Source organism: Aspergillus aculeatinus (assembly GCF_003184765.1).
Source record: "Aspergillus aculeatinus CBS 121060 unplaced genomic scaffold BO66scaffold_98, whole genome shotgun sequence".
Lineage (NCBI taxonomy): Eukaryota > Fungi > Ascomycota > Eurotiomycetes > Eurotiales > Aspergillaceae > Aspergillus > Aspergillus aculeatinus.
In genome coordinates, this window is record NW_020291567.1 from 56472 (window position 1) to 74474 (window position 18003).

Below are 18003 nucleotides of genomic sequence, written 5' to 3' on the forward strand. Positions count from 1 at the left end.
TTCTCCTTCCGCCCCTTCCAGCCAAAGCCCTTGCCCTCACCGTTGTTACTGGCCGTCTTCTCACCATGGCCCCCGAGCTTCAACTTCTGCACCTCATCCTCGAGGGCCTCGACCCCACCGTCCCGGAACCGCGTCACCTTGCGGACATTCAGCGCGGTGATCTCGTTGAGGGTGTCGAAGCCCTGGGCGCGCTGGCGCGCAATGGTCCGCGCCGTCAGGGCGAACCGCATGTCCTTGGGGCCGTCGACCAGCTCCAGGATCGCGCTCTCCGCCTGGTCGTCCTTCTTGGGCTCCACGCGCAGCACCCGCGTGTAGCCGCCGGGTCGGTTGGCGTAGCGTTCCCGCAGGGGACCGAAGAGTTTGGGGAGGATGGAGTGGGGGGTCTTCTCGTTTCATATCAGTATGTTTTTTTTCTGGGAGGTCGGATTTTGGGGCAGGGGCTTAGGGCAAGATAGGACGGGGGCTTGGGGCACGCACGTAAAACGTAGCCAGGGCGCTCTTCCGGCTGGCTTCGGTGTTCTTCTTGCCCAGAGTGATCAGCTTCTCGGCTAGTCGTTGGGCTTCCTTGGCCTTGGCCCATGTGGTGGTGATCGACTCGTGCGTGAAGAGGGAGGTGACCAGGTTGCGGAGGAGGGCTTGTCGGTGCGACGACTTGCGGCTCAGGTGGCGGTATTTGGCTGCGCCTCCGGCCATGGTGCTGGTTTATCGGGGGGGGGGTTGTGGTGGTGGTGGTGGTGTAGGTTGGTCGTTTTCTCTACCCCCCGGTTGCTGGGTGTAAGAGGCTGGAGCGGAGCGGTTTTGAGGTGGATATCCGATCGAGTTGAGGGTGATATTCGAATTGAAGAGATACGAAGGGGGTATATGGTTGTGTAGGTGGGTGAATGAAGGGGTGGAGTCTGGGTGTGTTAAGGGTCGTGGTTATCGATTCATGCGGTTTGAAGCTGAGTTCTGCGCACTGCAAGAGAAGCAAAAGATTCGGCGTTTGCCCGCATCGGCCAATCGGAGTCCGTGTCGACGGCTGGCCCCGGTCCCGCGCGCTGTTGGAATCGCTGTTACTCTTGGACTTGCAACAATGCATTACTTCAGTTACTGTGGACAACTTCTCGGTAAATTCTGCTTTCTCAGTTATTCAGAGAACTATTGTACCTGATTTGAATCATATTTTCATATTTTTGCCTGTTAGATCTCCGACATTCCGAAGGCCTTGCCAGTCTGCAACCTTCTTCCGTCGCTCAATCTCTCCCCGCCTGCTTGAACTGTTCCGGTCAATAGCACTGCACCCCGCAGGCTTGCGAAACTTCAAACGGGTGTTCTCCAGCCAGTCACTGGCCATATCTCCCAAATGGGATTCTTCACAGGCTTTGTAAGTCGGCCTCTACCCCCGATACTTATTCCATGGACACTATTCCTAGACACCCCAGCCACGCCGAAATCCTACACGCCGTCCACGAAGCTAACCTCAGCTCTAGGCGAGTGGATTCGCCTTGACCACGACCGTCCTCTACCTGACCGTGCAAGTCCATCGGTACAACCGTCTCGAGCAGCGCAACGCGATCCGCGACCAGACCCGCGCGTTGACCTGGCTGGCCTCGTCGACCGGCGCCTACGATCGCCGCTTGATCCCCAGCGAGACCGAGAAGCTGCAGGAGCTGCCGCCCAAACGCACCCAGCCGACGCTGTCCGAGTTACTCAAGCACCGCTGGAACACGGAGGTGGAGACGCTGGCGAACAAGGCCTACGAGGCTAGCTGGGAGGACGTGCGGGATATGGCGGTGGAAGGGTGGAGCTCGGCCATGAGGCTGGTGAAGAACGAGTAGAGGGGGTATGGATGTGGTTTTGTCTTAGAAGGGGTTTTGATTTTGTTATGTGTGTCATGCTTGGGCTTGTATGCTATCGGGAGTGGTTTGTGTCTCTGATACCCTTGATTTGTTGTTGGTACTTCGAAAATTTTGGGAAGTTCTTCTACTGTGTTCTTTGCGAATTGATTATTGCTCGTCGTTTTGATGTGACAGAAAGTCTGGTGTAGACAGACTATCGGCATTAGTATAGATGGACGCGGCGAAGGCCGGATATTGCCCTCCGCGCGCAGTGGCATCTGGTTTGAACCCTCAAGCTCCAGTTCCAGCAGTACCCATTCCAAGTCCGTATGCCTGGTGAGCTAGCATGAAAGCCACCTGCAGGCGAAAAGGTCATACCAGCTGATCTCTTGCTAGAGATAATCATATGGGGGACGAAATTCGAGTGCGAGCCCGCATCTGCTTGTTCAGCCCGCATCTGCTGTAGTCTCTGTCGCCGTGCTCACGCTATCAGTATCGCTCCAGATGTCCTGACTCTCCCGCTCCACAGCACGCATAGCCTGGGCGACCTCCTCCAACTTGGCCACGACATCCAGAACGCCGTTGTTTACACGATCAAAGTACCGATCGTTAGCCTCGCGTCTCTCGCGCGCAAGAAGAATATCCTTCTCCGTCTCCTCATCCAGATTCCGAGCCGCGCCGCCGTCCTCCACGGGAGCCGGCTCCCCAGATACACCAGGGCCAGCAACGCCCCGTGCCCCTTGGCCCTGCGGGGCAGCAGCAGCAGCAGCAGCTCCTTTAGCCGGCGGAGCGGCCTCTTTCGTGTCGACGGCCTTGTCATCGGCGGCCTCGCTGCGTGCCCACGCCTGCGCGAGCTTAAGCTGCTTGGCCCGAAGATCCTCCAACGCCTCGGAATGTTTCTCCCCGAACACATGCTCGCCCGTGGTGGCACTCAGCTCCACCTCCGAGAGCGCGCTCTGCATCTCTTGCCAGATCGCATCGGAGCCGTCAATATCCCCCTTGGACTGCTTGCGAGTGAGGAAGGGGGAGCCAAAGGTGCCGCCAGAGGTCTCGAGGCCGCCGCGGGCGGACCGATTCCGATGCAGCGGCGGCGATTGACTGCCTCCGCGGCCTGGTCCAGGCCCCGGCCCTGTCCGACCACCGGGGCTGACGCCGACGGATGCCGGGGGCGGCGGGATTGAGATGTTGGAGGCATTGTGGGAGGGGGGACCTTGGAACAGGACTGGTGGGGGAAGTCGCTGGGAGCTTATCTTCCGGAGGGTTTCCATGCGGGGATCCATCTTGGGATCCATGCGGAGAGTGTTGGAGGCCATTGTGTTTTGGGGGTTTCTCTTGGATTGTGGACCGGTGATTAGGATTAAGGCATTATACTTGGTTTGTTTGGGTAATAGCCCAAGTTTGTAGAGTGAAAGATCAAGATAGCGATGAGACTGTAGTTGGAGCCAACAAGTTTGTATAAGTCCGTAAGGTACGGTAAGTTTAGGGGGAGTTGATAGTAACATGCATGATGTTCCATCCGGGGTCTTATCGTTATCGATGGACTCTTCCCGGATGGAGTAAGCCGACGGGCGGTGGAGACCGGCAGATTCGGAGCGGAGAAAAGGTCTGCCGTGGGCAGTCTCGCTTAGCGGCCGTTTAGGGCGAAGGCGCACAGCAGAACATTTTCGATCTAGTCGAGCGACCGCCGGCCGTGAAAGGAAGACCCCCCCTTTGACCTTTCGACTTCTCGACATCCATCCGCCCATCCAGCCTTTCGGCATCTCCATCAGTCGGTACGTATTGACGGCTTTCCTATCATTGCTATCATTCTCTGCGTCTGGTTTTCCATGTTCCCCGGGTTTTGCGTGAGATCGAAAGTGCAACCCGCCCCGAGAGAGGGAAAGAGTCCCACCGCCGATAGATATTTCTCGCCTTCAATATTCACCAGTACGATACTTCGACATCCATTTCGCCTCCCGTCCATTCAATCAGGAACAGCAAGAGGATGCACGTGAAGGGAACATCGAGAAGAGGAGGGATCCGATCGAATACCGAGCAATGAATAAAGATGGACGGCACCGATGGACACGCACCGCAATGCACATTTCGCGATCTGCGCATACTCTGTGGAACTTGGAAAACCAGGAACTACGCAATGGCCCAATTCAAGGAAAGCAAAGACATCTAACGCCTTAATTTTTTTGCTGCTGCAGTTTTCAGTCCTCCGCACATAATCCGACAAGATGGGTAAGGGACAGCCCCGTGGTTTGAACGCCGCCCGCAAGCTCGCGACCACCCGTCGCGAGAACCGTTGGGCCGACTTGCACTACAAGAAGCGCCTTCTCGGTACCGCCTACAAGTCCTCCCCCTTCGGTGGTGCTTCCCACGCCAAGGGTATCGTCCTCGAGAAGGTCGGTGTTGAGGCCAAGCAGCCCAACTCCGCTATCCGCAAGTGTGTCAAGGTCCAGCTCATCAAGAACGGCAAGAAGGTCACTGCTTTCGGTGGGTCATCCCTCTCTCTCTGATATTGTCTGTTCTGTGGTGGATTCTCGGAGACGATCATCTGGATGGTTCATTGGTTGCGCATCGAGTGCGACGTGAGGGACAAGAGGTGGCGACAACGAGAATATCCATCACAGCGACTACACAGAACCACAATCTATATAAATGAACATCCCGCTGACCTTGACCCCCCTCTACAGTCCCCAACGACGGTTGCTTGAACTTCATCGATGAGAACGACGAGGTCCTCCTCGCCGGTTTCGGTCGTAAGGGTAAGGCCAAGGGTGATATTCCCGGTGTCCGCTTCAAGGTCGTCAAGGTCTCCGGTGTCGGTCTCATGGCCCTCTGGAAGGAGAAGAAGGAGAAGCCCCGCTCTTAAGCAATCCATCACCACCAACACAAAACAAGATGCTGGCTGCTACTCCGGGGGGAATCATGATATTTTTTCCCGGAGGGAGGATCTCTCTCCTGGGGGGGCCCATTCCATAGCAAGAATAAAAACTTATCGGCTTGGGAGGCGACACTTTTTTTCTTCTATGGTCTGGAATCTTTTTTTCTCTTTTTTTGTAATGGTTCAAAGCAAAGAAAGGGGCTGGATGAGAAAGACACCCTGCAAATACAAACCCAATATTTGCGGCTTTCACTACGATTGTTATATCCATAAAAACATGGCGCCATGATTGATTTCCTTGGGAAGGGCCCAAAATATCAAATTCTTCAAAAAAAAAAAAAAACATACCTCTGTATTCTTGACGTAGTTCTTGGAAATGCTCGATCATACTCATACTGGGTCGCTGCAGACCGCATTCGATGAGTCCTTTGTGTACCAAACGCCTTGGGTATCGTCTCTGATATTGTCTATGATAATTCCTTACGCCTTTTATATCCATTTTAGCATGTGGCCTTTCTCCGGCCATGAAAGATCCAATTGTTCATAAATCCGCTTTTCTTTTGCCATTGTAATTTTTTTATCTGATTCTGCCTTTATTGGCCAGGCTTCAGACACTGATATCCTCCTTGCGGTAGTGATCCGACACAATACGGTACAGATAAGATGGCGCGTGTCCTCCCCTAAAAGAGAAGTAAGTGGTCAGTACTAAGTCAAACAGTGCGGAAACCGTCACAAGAGATGGAACGTACAAGTTCGTAATGTAGAGGTCAATCAGTTCTGCCGGAACATAGTCGTACAGCGGGTTCTGCACGTCAATCTGATCCACCAAGTCGCCATCCTCATAGCTGATGACCTTGCTAGCGTCTCCGTACTCGATCAACGAGTCGAAGTCAAACGGATAGACCGGGCTCAACTTGTACACACCGCTCACCACAACAACAGGGGTCTGATGCACCTTCGCGGCGCGAGCGATGACCCGAGTACCGGCTGAGGCGACCAGTCCACCGTTGGCCAGGACGGAGTGCGTGCCTAGAATAACCTTGTTGACACGGGACATCAGGGCAAATACCGCGGAGTCGGGGATGAGGATGACGGTGATGCCCAGAGCGATCAAAGGCTTCTGGAAGGATTCAGTGCTCAGAAGTTCGTCGTCGTGGGGGTTGGCCCCGCTGACGGTTGCGTGCGTCGCCTCGTGGTTGTTGGGGAAGGCTTCGGCATGGATGACCGTGAACTTCCGCTTGGCCGCAGCTTTCAGCAGGAATTTCTGGACCGTGGTCGATGAGGTGTGAGTGAGAATAATTTCGTTGGAATGGATGTGGTCCAGAGCATAGGCCGCGATCTGGTCGTCGACCTGCGTCAGTTCGTCGATGATTTCGCTGATACCGTCCAGAACTTCCGCCCGAATGTCTTTGCCGGGCGCGTGGCCTAATAGCCGGCCGGAGGGCGACGCGGACACAGGGGTTCCAGGCAGGGAGTTCTCGGTATCGGGGTGCGAAAGCAGACTAAACATAGAGATCGGGGCGGCGGTCAGGGCAGGCAAGGGTTGTCTCGATGCGCCACGGTCGGAGCCGTCATGGCGAGCGGAAAGAACATCGGTGGGATCTATGGTAGTCCTTCATCGTTAGTGCCGGCTTCGTCTCGAACCAGACATGCTACAAGGCAGAGGCCATACCGTCGAGACCACGAGGGGTTTGAGGTTGGCTTTCAGAACCAGCTTCGCTAAGGTTGAAGTCGCCCTCACGGTCGTCTTCGGCCTCGTCACGAATCAATCCGAGCACGCGCCTGACGATGTTGCCGACCACCATCTCCCGGGGCTGAGCTGCCATGAGCCGTCTTCCAACATTCTGCACCCTCTCAATCAACTTGTTGGCATCGTTTGTTCTAGAGGCCGATATAACACCGCGCAGCAGATATGCAGTCGCAGTAGCACACGATCTGGAATGGCGGATTTGTCTGCGCTTGAGGAGCCTGGGGTAATGTCAGTACAGCTTCGATCTCAGTTGCAACCAGCCGTCGCGTGGTAAACGAGACGCACGAGATCAGATTGTCAATGGATGTGTCAATGGGGTTGGTCCTCAAGGTCTTGAGGAAGGACGCCAGGCCGGGCGTCAAGGGCCCCGAAGTAGCAGGCATTTTGTTTTTGACGTTCGGAAATTAGACTGCCAAGGGCTCTGATGCGGCGATTCAAAGTCTAATTAAGACGGAAGGTCACCAAGCTTCAATGGTGTGTTGGGGCTATATGCAGCATTAGTGAGGCAGAACGATGGAGTCATCGGGTTGGTCGCACAAGTCGCATACCAGGGAAACTCGTTGGGAAGTGTTAGCGCACTCGCAACAACTGTCAGCTCACAAAATGGTCGCCTCAGAGTAAATTCCCGAAGAAATGAGACTTCCTTCTGTAGAACGAGGTCGAGGTAGGTGTAGAGAGGACTGTGCAGCCGAGCAGGGAGAGAAGAAAGAGGGGAGGGGAGGGGGAGAGTAGGAGGAAGTGAAAGGCGGAAGAGCCAACCTTAGAGTGGGATGGATGTGACGGGGGGGAGATTTTGCCCGCTCGGCCCAACGAACCATCGCAGTAAGTTAGCAGCCGTAGTAGCAGCCGTAGTAGCAGCCGTAGCAGCAGCCCATACATACAATCAAATAATACATACGGTAACCAACTTATGCATTGGTTGCCTTCCCTCCTCCTCCTCCTCCTCCTCCTCCTTCTCCTCCTCTTCTCTCTCTCTCTCCTCCTCCTCGGCCTCTCCCTCAACTCTCCTCACGTTCTCTTTCCCTTACCCCCTCCCTTTACCATTAAATCCCACATCCTCGTCCTCGACTGTCTGTATATAGTCGTCTTGAAACATTACGAGGGCTCTGTCCTATCCTCCTTCTCCCTCACTCCATCCCGCTTATCCGCCCATCGGTTAGGCCAAGGACTACGGCGACGGCTATCACCCACCAATTTCGCCCAGCCCAAAACCAGTTGGGGTCAACCGTCAACAGTTATCAGCACGGGTTGTCGACTGGCGCATTGAGGTCGGTGCAGCTCGATGTCTTTCCTCTTTCGTGCATCGCATTTCTACCTCCAGTTACTTCGTGACTTGACTAGGTGCTGACCGGCGCCTCCGCTCAACATAACTAGACACCTGCGCCAGCCCGGACACCCGTGGGCCACGTCGGAAGATGAACTCGCTGAACATCTTGTCGTCCCGAGTGATTGGCCAGCCTACCAGTTCCAGTAGAAGTCGGCAACGATCTCGATCGCAAGGAGAGATTTCCCGCACAATTGAACCAGGCGATCTCGCCAAGTTTCGGTCCTATAGTGAGAGCAACTTCCATGCTTCCGAACACCATGAGAAAAGCTACGATGTGACGCCCGGCGCGCCAGATGACCTCGAAAACCATGAGTACACGCTTGACGAGAAATCACCCTTATTACGAAGTCTATCCAAGGATCGCTCTCTGGGCACAAACAGCACCATAGGGCTGTTCGTGCACCGGTTCTTCGATGCGATTGCCGAGACGATCAAGTTCATTTTGTCAACCTTGGCCGCGCCTGGATTTTTTGTCGTCCACTGCTTTCGCGAAGACGATGGGCATTACTCTCCACTGGCTCCATTCCGCAAAATCAGCCGCCTGATTCCGGGTCGTTCCAAACGATCAGGTCCTGACGCGCCGGGCAAAGGAGGGACTCCAGCACATGGCAAACAACGAACATCACGACGACCCAAAGCTCATAGATCACGCGAATCAATTGCCTCGAGCACTTCGGAGTCGGAGGGGGATCGGCGGAGCGCCAAGGGACTCAGCAGCAGTCATTCTCGGTCCGTCAAGTCTAAGTCCTCCAGCTCCGAGCATGCACCGGACGACAACATCCCTCGGCGATCTATTCGAATCAAGCTTCATAATGAAGAGGCGTTCAAGCGGAACCGGCAGCGTCGTGCGCAAAGCACGGATTTGGGACAGGCGTCGCAGAATGGATCCCAGGGCGCTCTAAATCTTGATAGCTTGAAGTCCCCGACCTCCCCGTCGGTCCATCGAGTCACTCGATATCCGCATTCGCCCGTTCCTCCTCGGCCTCTGATTCCCCAGCGCATACCTTCCTACACGGCCAACCTACGCAACACGAAAAGCCCGCAAAAGACTCTGGTCCTCGATCTCGACGAAACACTCATCCACTCCCTGGCCAAGGGTGGCCGCATGTCCAGTGGCCACATGGTTGAAGTCAAGTTGTCCACGCCCATGACGACCGCTCTGACTCCAGGCGGGCCTCCGACCACGCTTGGTCCGCAACATCCCATCTTGTACTATGTCCACAAACGGCCTCACTGTGACGAGTTTCTGCGCAAGGTGTGTAAATGGTACAAGCTGGTGGTTTTTACTGCGAGTGTGCAAGAGTACGCCGATCCGGTCATCGACTGGCTGGAACAGGAGCGGAAATACTTCCACGCGCGGTATTACCGGCAACATTGTACCTTTCGCAACGGCGCGTACATTAAAGATCTCAGCTCTGTTGAGCCAGACCTGAGTAAAGTGATGATCCTGGACAATAGTCCTATGAGTTATATTTTTCACGAAGGTGCGTATGGGTTTGTGGATTGTAGGCGCAGCTCCCCCCAACTGACCTTCGATCGCAGATAACGCAATCCCCATTGAGGGCTGGATTAATGATCCGACGGACAACGGGTTGCTCCACCTCGTCCCCATGTTAGAAGCTTTACAGTATGTAACCGACGTGCGGGCTTTCCTAGCCTTGCGTAGAGGGGAAACAGAAGCTTAGCTTTGACAAGGAGAAGAGGGATGGACCCGTGGCAGTGACGGAGTGACTTATGGCCTTTAATATAATAATAACCCCCCCTTTGCACAGAAAACACGAAAACAGAATAAGGGAAACCCTGACCGGAATGTTGTCCAAGCTTGATGTTATTACGGAAATCTCACAATGCATCCCATGGTGATCAGATCCCCATGTCTCTGCTCTTGTAAAGTTGAGAGAGGCATGAGGGGGGGATGATACAATGGGCTGTCGTCTCTCGACCTTCTCTTCCTGACTGTCGCTTATAATTAGTATCTCGTTCAGCATCCCCATCCATGCCTCCCCTTCCACTATACTCCTGGCAACGACTCTATATATCCTTTCCTGTATCCCTTCCTCGTCCCTTGTCACACACTAATCTCTGGACTATGTTCGCCGTCAAGGTATTGATATCACTTTCCCACTCGCCCGATGAGAGTACTCAGAAGGTCTGCACCGCAATAGATATAACTCCCCCTGTACCCATAGCTCTTGCTCTCCCATACCCATCATCACTTCCTATCCCTCAAGATTCCCTCCCTGCCTTAATTTGGACTTTTCCCGATCAAGAGAGTAGGGTTCGACCTTCTATAAGCCACGGTAAACCGCCTAGGCATTCATCAAAATTAAAATCACATGAGAAAGGAAATCACAACAGATTTCGCTTAGGAGCGTGATGCGGAGTTTGTGAAGTGCCGAGGTGCTGGAATATATACAGGGCTCTCAGGTAGCGATTGAGGCCTGTTCCCTCGAGCAAAGAGTTGATGCTCTTGGAATAAGCAAAGGGTAAGCGTACACGTCTTTATCTAAGGCTACAATTCAGGCCCTTCTTGTATCTTACTTAAATATTCTACAAGAGATGGATGCTGATAGCCTGAGTTGAGTTGCGCCTGGTTGTTGAGACCGGGGCGGGAAAGGAATGCCTGATTCGGTAGGTCATCCCTATCGCCGGGCGCGGCGCGGGCGCCCGCGCTTATCGAGCACCACTGGTCCGAGATCGGGGCGCGCCAATCTACAGTACAACTAACTGGTGGGGTTAAGTGCTGAGACCAAGTAGCAGAGGAAGAGCTCTGTTGGGATTCTGACCGCAAGGAACATGATGATTGAAAATTGTTTTGCTACTTTTTATTCGTATTTCTGCTAAAGTTCAATATATGACAGTCTTATGGATATTTACAGTCCCTTAGCCTGCTTGGCCTCGGTCAGAGCCTCCTTCAAGGCGGCAATGGCCTTGTCAATGTCCGACCGGGCGGGGTCGGTGACACTAACGCCCATGTGGCCGAAGCGGATGTACTTGGTGGCAACCTCCTTGTGCAGACCCGCTGCGAAGATCACCCCGCGCTTCAGCAGACCGGGCAGCACGTCCGGGGGAGCGAGGCCCTCGGGCAGCCAGATGGCGGTCATGGCGTGGGCCTGGTTCTCCGGGGTGGCGGCCACCTGCTTCAGGCCGAGCTCGGCGACGGCGGCCTTGACGCGGTCCGAGGCGTGACGGTGAATGGCGTAGCGCTCGGTGATGGGGCGAGCGGTGATCTGAGACAGCGTGGTGTGCAGGGCGTGGACGAGCTGGGTGGGGGGAGTGGCGAAGTAAGAGGGCTTGAAGTTCTCGTAGTTCTGCATGATGGGCAACCAATTGCCGATGGAGGCGTAATAGGAGGCGGGGGGCGTCTTGCGGGCCTTGAAGGTGTCAAGAGCCCGGCCGGACAGCATCAGAATGCTCAGACCAGGAGGGCAGCCGATGGCCTTCTGGCTGGCCGTCAGCACCACGTCCAGATCCCACTCGTCGAACGCAATCTCCTCGCAGCCGACACTGCACACACCGTCGACGACGACCAGCGTCTCAGGGCTGACGCGCCGCACGATCTCGGCCACGCGCTTGATGTCGCTCAGCACGCCAGTCGAGGTGTCGACGTGGGTGATGGTGATGATCTTGTAGGGCTTCGCCTTAAGGGCTTGCTCAATCTCCTCGAACGAGGGCCGCTCGCCAATGGGGGCCTTGAGCTGGGTGGCATGAGCCCCGTAGGTCTCAATGCAGTTGGCGAACGAATCGGCAAAGTAACCGGTGTGCAGTACCAGAGCATTCTCGCCCTTCTCGATCAGGTTGGAAGCTACAACATCCCAGCCCAGAGTACCGCTGCCGGAGATGACGAAGGGTTGAGCGGCGGGGTTGGACGATTGGAAGAGCTTGCGCACGAGAGACAAGGTCTCACCGAAGGTCTTGACGAATCCGGGGGCAACGTGACTCTCACTGGAGAGAACATATAGCGGTTAGTGAGGGGTAGAGAGAAGGTATGATTCAATGGCGGATAGTGATGATGGGCAGTCGTGGGAAGGAGGGGCAGTTGGACTTACGCATAGTGAGACATGGACTGGAGGACAGCATCATCGAATTCGATGGGCCCTGGAATGAGCAGGGTGTTGTGGGGGGCTTGGGAAGACATTTTGGGCGGGGGGGAGGATGAAGTGGTAGGAGAAGGAGGGATGGAAGAAGGAACGGAGCGATCGATGGGTTTATATTCGAGGTCGTCTGGAGCGAGGGAGTTCCTCTCGGTCGAGAACGGGGTATTAAGCTCAGGCAGCGGGAGTCGCTGATCCAGGTGTCTGGAGATCAGGCTCAAGCGCTGCTGCGTCCGTTTGGCCGCCAGTTTTCCGAAAGGTCGGCTCTACGGGAGAGCCCGCGGGGGAGGGGGATTTGCTGGTTTGCTGGTGAGATGGAGGGGGGGAGGAGACCCAGGCGTTGACTGGGCTTGTCGGGGAGGAGGAAGAGGGGAAAGGGTCGGGGATCGCCGGGTTCGCTTTCCGGATGGATTGATTTGCTTGGGTGAAGAGTATTGATGGTGTATAGTACTGGTAGAATTGGATGTGAGGATGAGGAGAAACAATTGTAAGACGATAACTACAAACAGGGGGAAAAAGTCCCAGGTGTGTTGATCAATCGAGGAGATTTTTTTCAGCTCTCAATGGTTGGCTTGGTTCCTTTCCCCCTTTGGCGCATTATTTCCCCCATTTCCCTTGCCTTCTATCGGCCGTAAAGCGACGGATGCCTCCAACGGGCGGGCCCTGCCGTGGATTCAATTGGGGAAGGATTCTAAAGACACATTGCATTGACTCATGGAACTAGTGTCTGAGCAAGAATGAGGATAGTATATCCGAACAACCATTAGTTATTGGCTTGCAGGGCTTATGCGAGCCCGCCTACTTGCTCCGTATACTTGCGCAACTGAGGATGAATGACGATGTCAACTGCCGTTCTTACTCGTGGTGGCAGAAACGGAAATAGGCCCAGTACTCCAGGCTGTCCTGCAGGTGTAGTATAAGAGGACAAGGCATTTCTCACTCACTCGTATTCCTCCCTCACTCCTCCCACATTTTCCCAGTCCCTTTTCTTATGTCCCCCAGCAGTCCAGTAGATGCAGACCAGTACGCAGGAACGCCGGCCTTCATAGATGTAAGCAGCCCGGACTAGTCCGAACTGGTCCTGCTTCTAGGGCATAGGGCTGTCAGGCGCGTGGCATCGGCGTTGGCATAGCCTAAGCTTTCCCCGCGCCGCTCCAGCGATAGGGGCGCCAGCCTAGATAGTAGTCACTCCCCTCTTACGTTAGGTAGCTTAATTGATATCTCCATCAGACAACTGTGCACTCCATACATCTGCACCCGTCAGTTTGTTACTGAACATATTCCATAGACTCATAGCTCAATCTCAAATTGGGCCCTTGAGTGACGTGACCGCACCGTTCAGAATGACTTCGCGCCTGGTCCTCGTCATCGGCGACCTGTTCATCCCTGACAGAGCTCCCGTATGTTGTTGATCATCCCCTGCAACAACAAACAGTTGACTGACTTTCAAACCCATTCTTATATAGGACCTCCCCGCAAAGGTGCGACTTTCTGCTCGGCCATAACCCATGGCCCTCCTGACAATTGCCACTTACCCTCTATTGACACAATCGCAACACAGTTCAAGAAACTATTGACGCCGGGCAAGATCGGCCAGATTCTCTGTCTCGGCAACTTGACCGATCGCAACACATTTGAATTCCTCCGGCAGGTGGCGCCTGACCTACAACTGGTTAAAGGAGATTTCGATGTCGATTCCCCCAATCTCCCTCTCTCGAAGGTCGTGACCCACGGCAGCCTGCGCATCGGATTTACGCATGGCCATACAATCATCCCTCCAGGAGATGCGGATGCTCTCTTGATCGCCGCCCGTCAGATGGACGTGGATATTCTGCTGTGGGGCGGTACCCATCGATTCGAGGCTTTCGAGCTGGAAGGCCGATTCTTCATTAACCCCGGCAGTGCCACGGGTGCGATGAGCACAGGATACTGGGCCGAGGGAGATGAGCCCACACCCAGCTTCTGCTTGATGGATGTGAGTTGCAGAGGTGCCACAGACGGCTGAGACGACCTGATGCTAATCATCGCTGTAGATCCAAGGTGATGTTCTCGTGCTTTATGTTTACCAGTTGAAGACGGATGCCAACGGGGCTGAGACGGTTGCCGTGGAGAAAGTATCCTACCGCAAGAACAACATCGCATCTTCATGAGTTGACGCTCCTATCCATTTTTCTTGTACATAACCATAGATCTGACACGATAATGACTTCCTCCTTGTTGGTCGCTCCTTTCCTGCTCCGACAGCCCCAAAGCTCGAGTGCCTATACACGAATTGTTTCGCAACCAGGCTGCTGAGCGCATTCGAACCAGAGATCAGGATCGAGTACTGGCTAGATATGGTTAAATTGCGGCTTGCTTGGAGATCGTAGTGTCGCATCATGTGGCCTCAATGTGGCCGAGTCTCGTTTGATCTCGCAATGTCAATTCCTCTAGAGTTGCACAGATGATGGCTGAAAGGCTGTTGGCTTCGTCTTTGCAAGTACTTAGTCTCGCTGTAGTGTATCACTGTGATCGGGTATTTCTAAACGATAGAGATACTGGATTTAGAAGAAGTGGCTGGTTTGAGGGAATTTTCTCAGCATACTCTTCAATTCTATTGGTCCTATTAATCCACTCAATATTGATGCCTGTACCTACTAGTTAGTAGTAGTCAAGGATCAGCAATAGGGTGAGGATCGAAAGCATTCAATCTCGCGTGCCGCAGTCCAATACTCGACTATTGACGACCGAGTCGGCGGCGGATGTTCCAGTTGACAAAGAGCTAAGCCGGAAAGAGCAGGCAGTAAGTTCGGGGACAATCAAACGCAGGCATCACGTTCACTTTCCTCCACTTCCAGTCTTCCATTGAATCAGCTTTTGCCTTGGTCCTTCTCCCCACCGACCGCTACACACCCAATTCTGGGAGTTGCATATCGCTCCTATCTTATCGGATCTTGTATTTTTCCAGCAATTTCCTACCCGCAGCTCACTTGACCAGCCCCAACCCGGCGGGAAAGCTATCGGTGCCCGCTCGAGCTTTCACTTTGCGACCCAGTGGTGTAAACGGACTCGAACGGACAATCGAAATCCACACCCCCTTATTCAACATGGCGACAGAAGAACACAAGATTGAAGATGAGCACCTGGAGCAGCCCGAGGAAGCAGGTGACGATGAGGTAAAAACCGTCCTTTTTGGCTTGAAGCTGCTTGCTGGGATTCTGAGCGCTGGCTCCCGACCGCTGCCCTCATTTGATTCACACATTCGCAATAATGACATTCGTTCTAACCCGAGTATTCTTGTCCATAACAGGAGGAAATTGCGGCGATGAAGAAGCGGGTAGCCGAGATGGAATCTGAGGCGGCCAAGCTGCGCGAGATGCAAGCCACGCTCGATCAGCAGTCGGAGAGCCTACGTGAGGACAAAGAAGAGATTGATGCCCGGAGTATCTTCGTTGGCAATGTGGATTATGGTGCTTCCCCCGAGGAAATTCAAGCACACTTTCAGAGCTGTGGCTCGATAAACCGGGTCACCATCCTGTTGGATAAGTTCACCGGGCAGCCCAAGGGGTATGTTGCAGCGCATTGAATTCGGTCGTGTTACAAGATCGGCTGACTTCTGACGACTACAGATATGCCTATGTTGAATTTGCAGAGCCCAGTCTGGTAGCCCAGGCCCTTGTACTGAACGAGAGTGTCTTCCGCGGCCGGAACCTGAAGGTGCTTCCTCTTGCAATCAAACTCCCACCTTTCACCATCGATACTGACTGAATACTTTGATGCTGTAGGTCGTTCCCAAGCGTACCAACTTGCCGGGTATGACCCGAGGACGCGGACGGGGTGGCTTCCGTGGCGGTCGGGGCTACCGCGGAGGTTTCGCGCCTCGCGGCGGTTATCGCGGCGGTTATCGTGGCCGGGGTCGGGGCTATGCGCCTTACTAGAGAAACTTCAAGCCCCAGTTCAGTGTATACGGGGTGGTATTCGTCTGCGCAAGGAACAGAGGTCATCGCACGAAGCCCCAGCGCTACCAAGACGTCCGGGTTGACCATGATGGTCGTGGTCGCTCTGATGCGTCTCTCTGAATAAAGGGAGAAACTTCTTTATTTTCTAATTGTCTTTGGAGTCAACCTACTGGAATGGACGTTTGTATGATAACCTTTCTGGCAATCTCGGACTGGGTCAGATGGGCGGAATACCTGTGATATCATCTAGCTACAGAGAATTGCTTTACGAGCAGGAATTGCCTGCTAAACCCCTCCTCAAAAGGACCAGGACGGTCATGAAACTACGCTTCTCAAAGAAAAATCCACCGCAATAGGAATCTGCACCTGAAAACCAGTCTTCTTGACAGCTTCTTCATCGAAGAAATCCATGGTTGTCACCGGGTCCCGATCTGTTATGGTCTCGGTCCGTAGTACTGACTAATGATCAGGATGAACAGGGAGATGAGGGATTGCGTCACAGCGGTTTAGCCACGAGCTAATTAATTACGATATCATGTTTGCGCATGATAACCCTGAACTTGTGGCCTTATGGCCTCCAATCCGGGTAAGGACCGGCACGGACGGTACTTCAGCCAGTCTAGACGGCGATGCTGACGAGTTTGTCTAAGGAAGCGGAGCAGAGCAACCGGAATTGCGACGTTCATTGGGTCCCCACCATCAAAGAAGAGTCGTAATGAGGGAGAAGATCTGGCACGGTTAAGGGGGGATATGTGTTCAATAACTTATTCGGGGTGTTTTCCTTCTTCTCTTCGGTCAATAGAGCCCGGAAGATGTAAGACCGGAGAAAGACAATTATGAGTGAATTGCAATCTGGAAATAATCTTGTTGCCTTGTTAAGCAGGCCATCACAGTCCTTTTGAAGCCGGGTGATTGGCTGGAAAACCAAGTATTGTTCTATTTATTCCATCGCCTAGGTTTCGTTCCAGTGCAACCTCCCCATGATGCGACTGAAAATCTAATCTGTTCTCATCCCCTGGTTTGGTGTTGGGAAATAATGCAACGAATAATGAAAGGGTACCGATTATTACTATCTCAGTAGGGCGCTGATTACTTCATTACTTTCCCATGTTTTCCCGGGAGCAAAACTCAGCTCATGATATTTTTTGGGGGGATATTTGCAGCCCTAAGGGATGTGGTTCTGACTCTGATGGGAATGAATCATGAGAATAATGCTCGGTTCATAGGTCATTGGTCTAGGATGGGTAGAATATCAATCTCAAGAGTGAGTGTGGTGATGTTGGTGTCAAGAAGTGTAAGGTAGTTGTAGTGAACTCCGTAGCTTATCCGCCATTGATGGCTGACTTACTCCTCTCTTCTCTCTCTCTCTCTCTCTCTCTCTTACTACTGTACTCCGTCCCTCCTCCCTCTTCCTCCTAACTTACCACCACCACCACCACTGCACTTCCCCTCCTTTCCCTTTGCCACGACCACGACCACAACCACCAACCACACCACTACCACACTCTCTTCCACGAATCCTCTGGGGAGGTAGGATTCTTACGGAAGAGCTGACTACTACCTGGTATTGTCTGACTTCAGGCTGTCACTACCTTTCCCTTCTTTTATGAGCATTCTTACTACTACTTTGCTACCTAGCCTACCTAGTAGTAGTACTCTTCCGAGTCCTCCTCCAGTTGCTCCTCCTGGTTGAACCCCTCGCTCGGTCGTGATTGGTTCCGAAGGCGCAACGTCAGGACTGCCCTGCTCAGCCCCATAGAAGTCCGCGCGCCTCCATCGTCAAGCCTTAGTGCTCGCGCTCACTCTTTCTCTCTTTTCCCTCTCCCTGAAATCGCCTCTTATCGCCGCCTATCCACCACTTTTCCCTCGTCCAATTTATTCGCCTTCGAATCGCTTCCGGATCTTCCCCTCTCTTCCCATTGAGTTGACCAGTTCCAACGCCCTTCCAACCACCCCCGCCCACCGACTTTTCCTGCCTACTATCACGATCACCACCGTTACTCGACTGCTGCTGTTGGGGTCCGTGCCTGTCGACAGCGGTGGATGCGCACACCGCGAATCACCCTTTGAGGCTTGCCCGGATCGGCTTTTTTTGCACCCAAAGGCACTTTATCGCCTGCACTGATCGGTTCAGTTCAGGATGGGTTCCAACCTGCCTGCGTATGTGCAAGCGTCCCTCCCCTCTTTCCCCCTCGTCCCAACCCC

At 53.8% G+C, this 18003-nt stretch overlaps 9 protein-coding genes across 9 annotated transcripts in view; 5 read left to right on the forward strand and 4 right to left on the reverse strand.

Annotated features, from left to right (window-relative positions):
* The window catches only part of BO66DRAFT_424602 (mitochondrial 54S ribosomal protein bL17m), a gene marked incomplete at its 3' end in the record, with an annotated part of 1151 nt that extends 344 nt beyond the window's left edge, over window positions 1–807 (reverse strand). The window contains exons 1-2 of the mRNA XM_025650179.1: window positions 478–807; window positions 85–383 (exon numbers count right to left, since the gene is read on the reverse strand). Coding sequence (XP_025497669.1) covers window positions 85–383; window positions 478–693 — 515 coding nt within the window. The 5' untranslated portion in view covers window positions 694–807. The remainder of the gene's footprint in view (window positions 1–84; window positions 384–477) is intronic.
* A 285-nt stretch (window positions 808–1092) lies between these two features.
* On the forward strand, window positions 1093–1915 carry BO66DRAFT_433130 (MICOS complex subunit Mic12 family protein). Its single transcript, XM_025650679.1, has 2 exons — window positions 1093–1363; window positions 1470–1915. Exons 1-2 carry the CDS (start codon window positions 1343–1345, stop codon window positions 1815–1817), a joined length of 369 nt encoding a protein of 122 aa, XP_025497670.1. The 5' UTR covers window positions 1093–1342; the 3' UTR covers window positions 1818–1915.
* On the reverse strand, window positions 1856–3295 carry BO66DRAFT_396674 (DUF5315 domain-containing protein). The gene has a single exon (XM_025648534.1). It carries the CDS (start codon window positions 3128–3130, stop codon window positions 2264–2266), a length of 867 nt encoding a protein of 288 aa, XP_025497671.1. The 5' UTR covers window positions 3131–3295; the 3' UTR covers window positions 1856–2263.
* Window positions 3296–3544: 249 nt separating this feature from the next.
* Window positions 3545–4844, forward strand: rps23 (40S ribosomal protein uS12). Its single transcript, XM_025648535.1, has 2 exons — window positions 3545–4298; window positions 4499–4844. The coding sequence occupies exons 1-2, from the start codon at window positions 4040–4042 to the stop codon at window positions 4675–4677; spliced, it is 438 nt and encodes a 145-aa protein (XP_025497672.1). The 5' UTR covers window positions 3545–4039; the 3' UTR covers window positions 4678–4844.
* A 295-nt stretch (window positions 4845–5139) lies between these two features.
* Window positions 5140–7166, reverse strand: BO66DRAFT_396676 (translation initiation factor eIF2B subunit beta). The gene is made up of 5 exons (XM_025648536.1): window positions 6988–7166; window positions 6725–6924; window positions 6362–6657; window positions 5439–6291; window positions 5140–5369 (listed from the first exon to the last, which is right to left on the reverse strand). Exons 2-5 carry the CDS (start codon window positions 6820–6822, stop codon window positions 5297–5299), a joined length of 1320 nt encoding a protein of 439 aa, XP_025497673.1. The 5' UTR covers window positions 6823–6924; window positions 6988–7166; the 3' UTR covers window positions 5140–5296.
* A 438-nt stretch (window positions 7167–7604) lies between these two features.
* nemA (Nem1-Spo7 phosphatase catalytic subunit NEM1) lies at window positions 7605–9921 on the forward strand. Its single transcript, XM_025648537.1, has 3 exons — window positions 7605–7707; window positions 7814–9250; window positions 9309–9921. The coding sequence occupies exons 2-3, from the start codon at window positions 7855–7857 to the stop codon at window positions 9449–9451; spliced, it is 1539 nt and encodes a 512-aa protein (XP_025497674.1). The 5' UTR covers window positions 7605–7707; window positions 7814–7854; the 3' UTR covers window positions 9452–9921.
* A 654-nt stretch (window positions 9922–10575) lies between these two features.
* Window positions 10576–12298, reverse strand: BO66DRAFT_396679 (alanine--glyoxylate transaminase). Its single transcript, XM_025648538.1, has 2 exons — window positions 11816–12298; window positions 10576–11711 (listed from the first exon to the last, which is right to left on the reverse strand). Exons 1-2 carry the CDS (start codon window positions 11902–11904, stop codon window positions 10640–10642), a joined length of 1161 nt encoding a protein of 386 aa, XP_025497675.1. The 5' UTR covers window positions 11905–12298; the 3' UTR covers window positions 10576–10639.
* A 745-nt stretch (window positions 12299–13043) lies between these two features.
* BO66DRAFT_396680 (vacuolar protein sorting-associated protein 29) lies at window positions 13044–14093 on the forward strand. Its single transcript, XM_025648539.1, has 4 exons — window positions 13044–13260; window positions 13327–13341; window positions 13422–13835; window positions 13894–14093. Exons 1-4 carry the CDS (start codon window positions 13204–13206, stop codon window positions 14008–14010), a joined length of 603 nt encoding a protein of 200 aa, XP_025497676.1. The 5' UTR covers window positions 13044–13203; the 3' UTR covers window positions 14011–14093.
* A 566-nt stretch (window positions 14094–14659) lies between these two features.
* On the forward strand, window positions 14660–16140 carry BO66DRAFT_396681 (polyadenylate-binding protein). The gene is made up of 4 exons (XM_025648540.1): window positions 14660–15015; window positions 15150–15406; window positions 15469–15556; window positions 15625–16140. The coding sequence occupies exons 1-4, from the start codon at window positions 14947–14949 to the stop codon at window positions 15775–15777; spliced, it is 567 nt and encodes a 188-aa protein (XP_025497677.1). The 5' UTR covers window positions 14660–14946; the 3' UTR covers window positions 15778–16140.
* Window positions 16141–18003: the final 1863 nt, after the last annotated feature.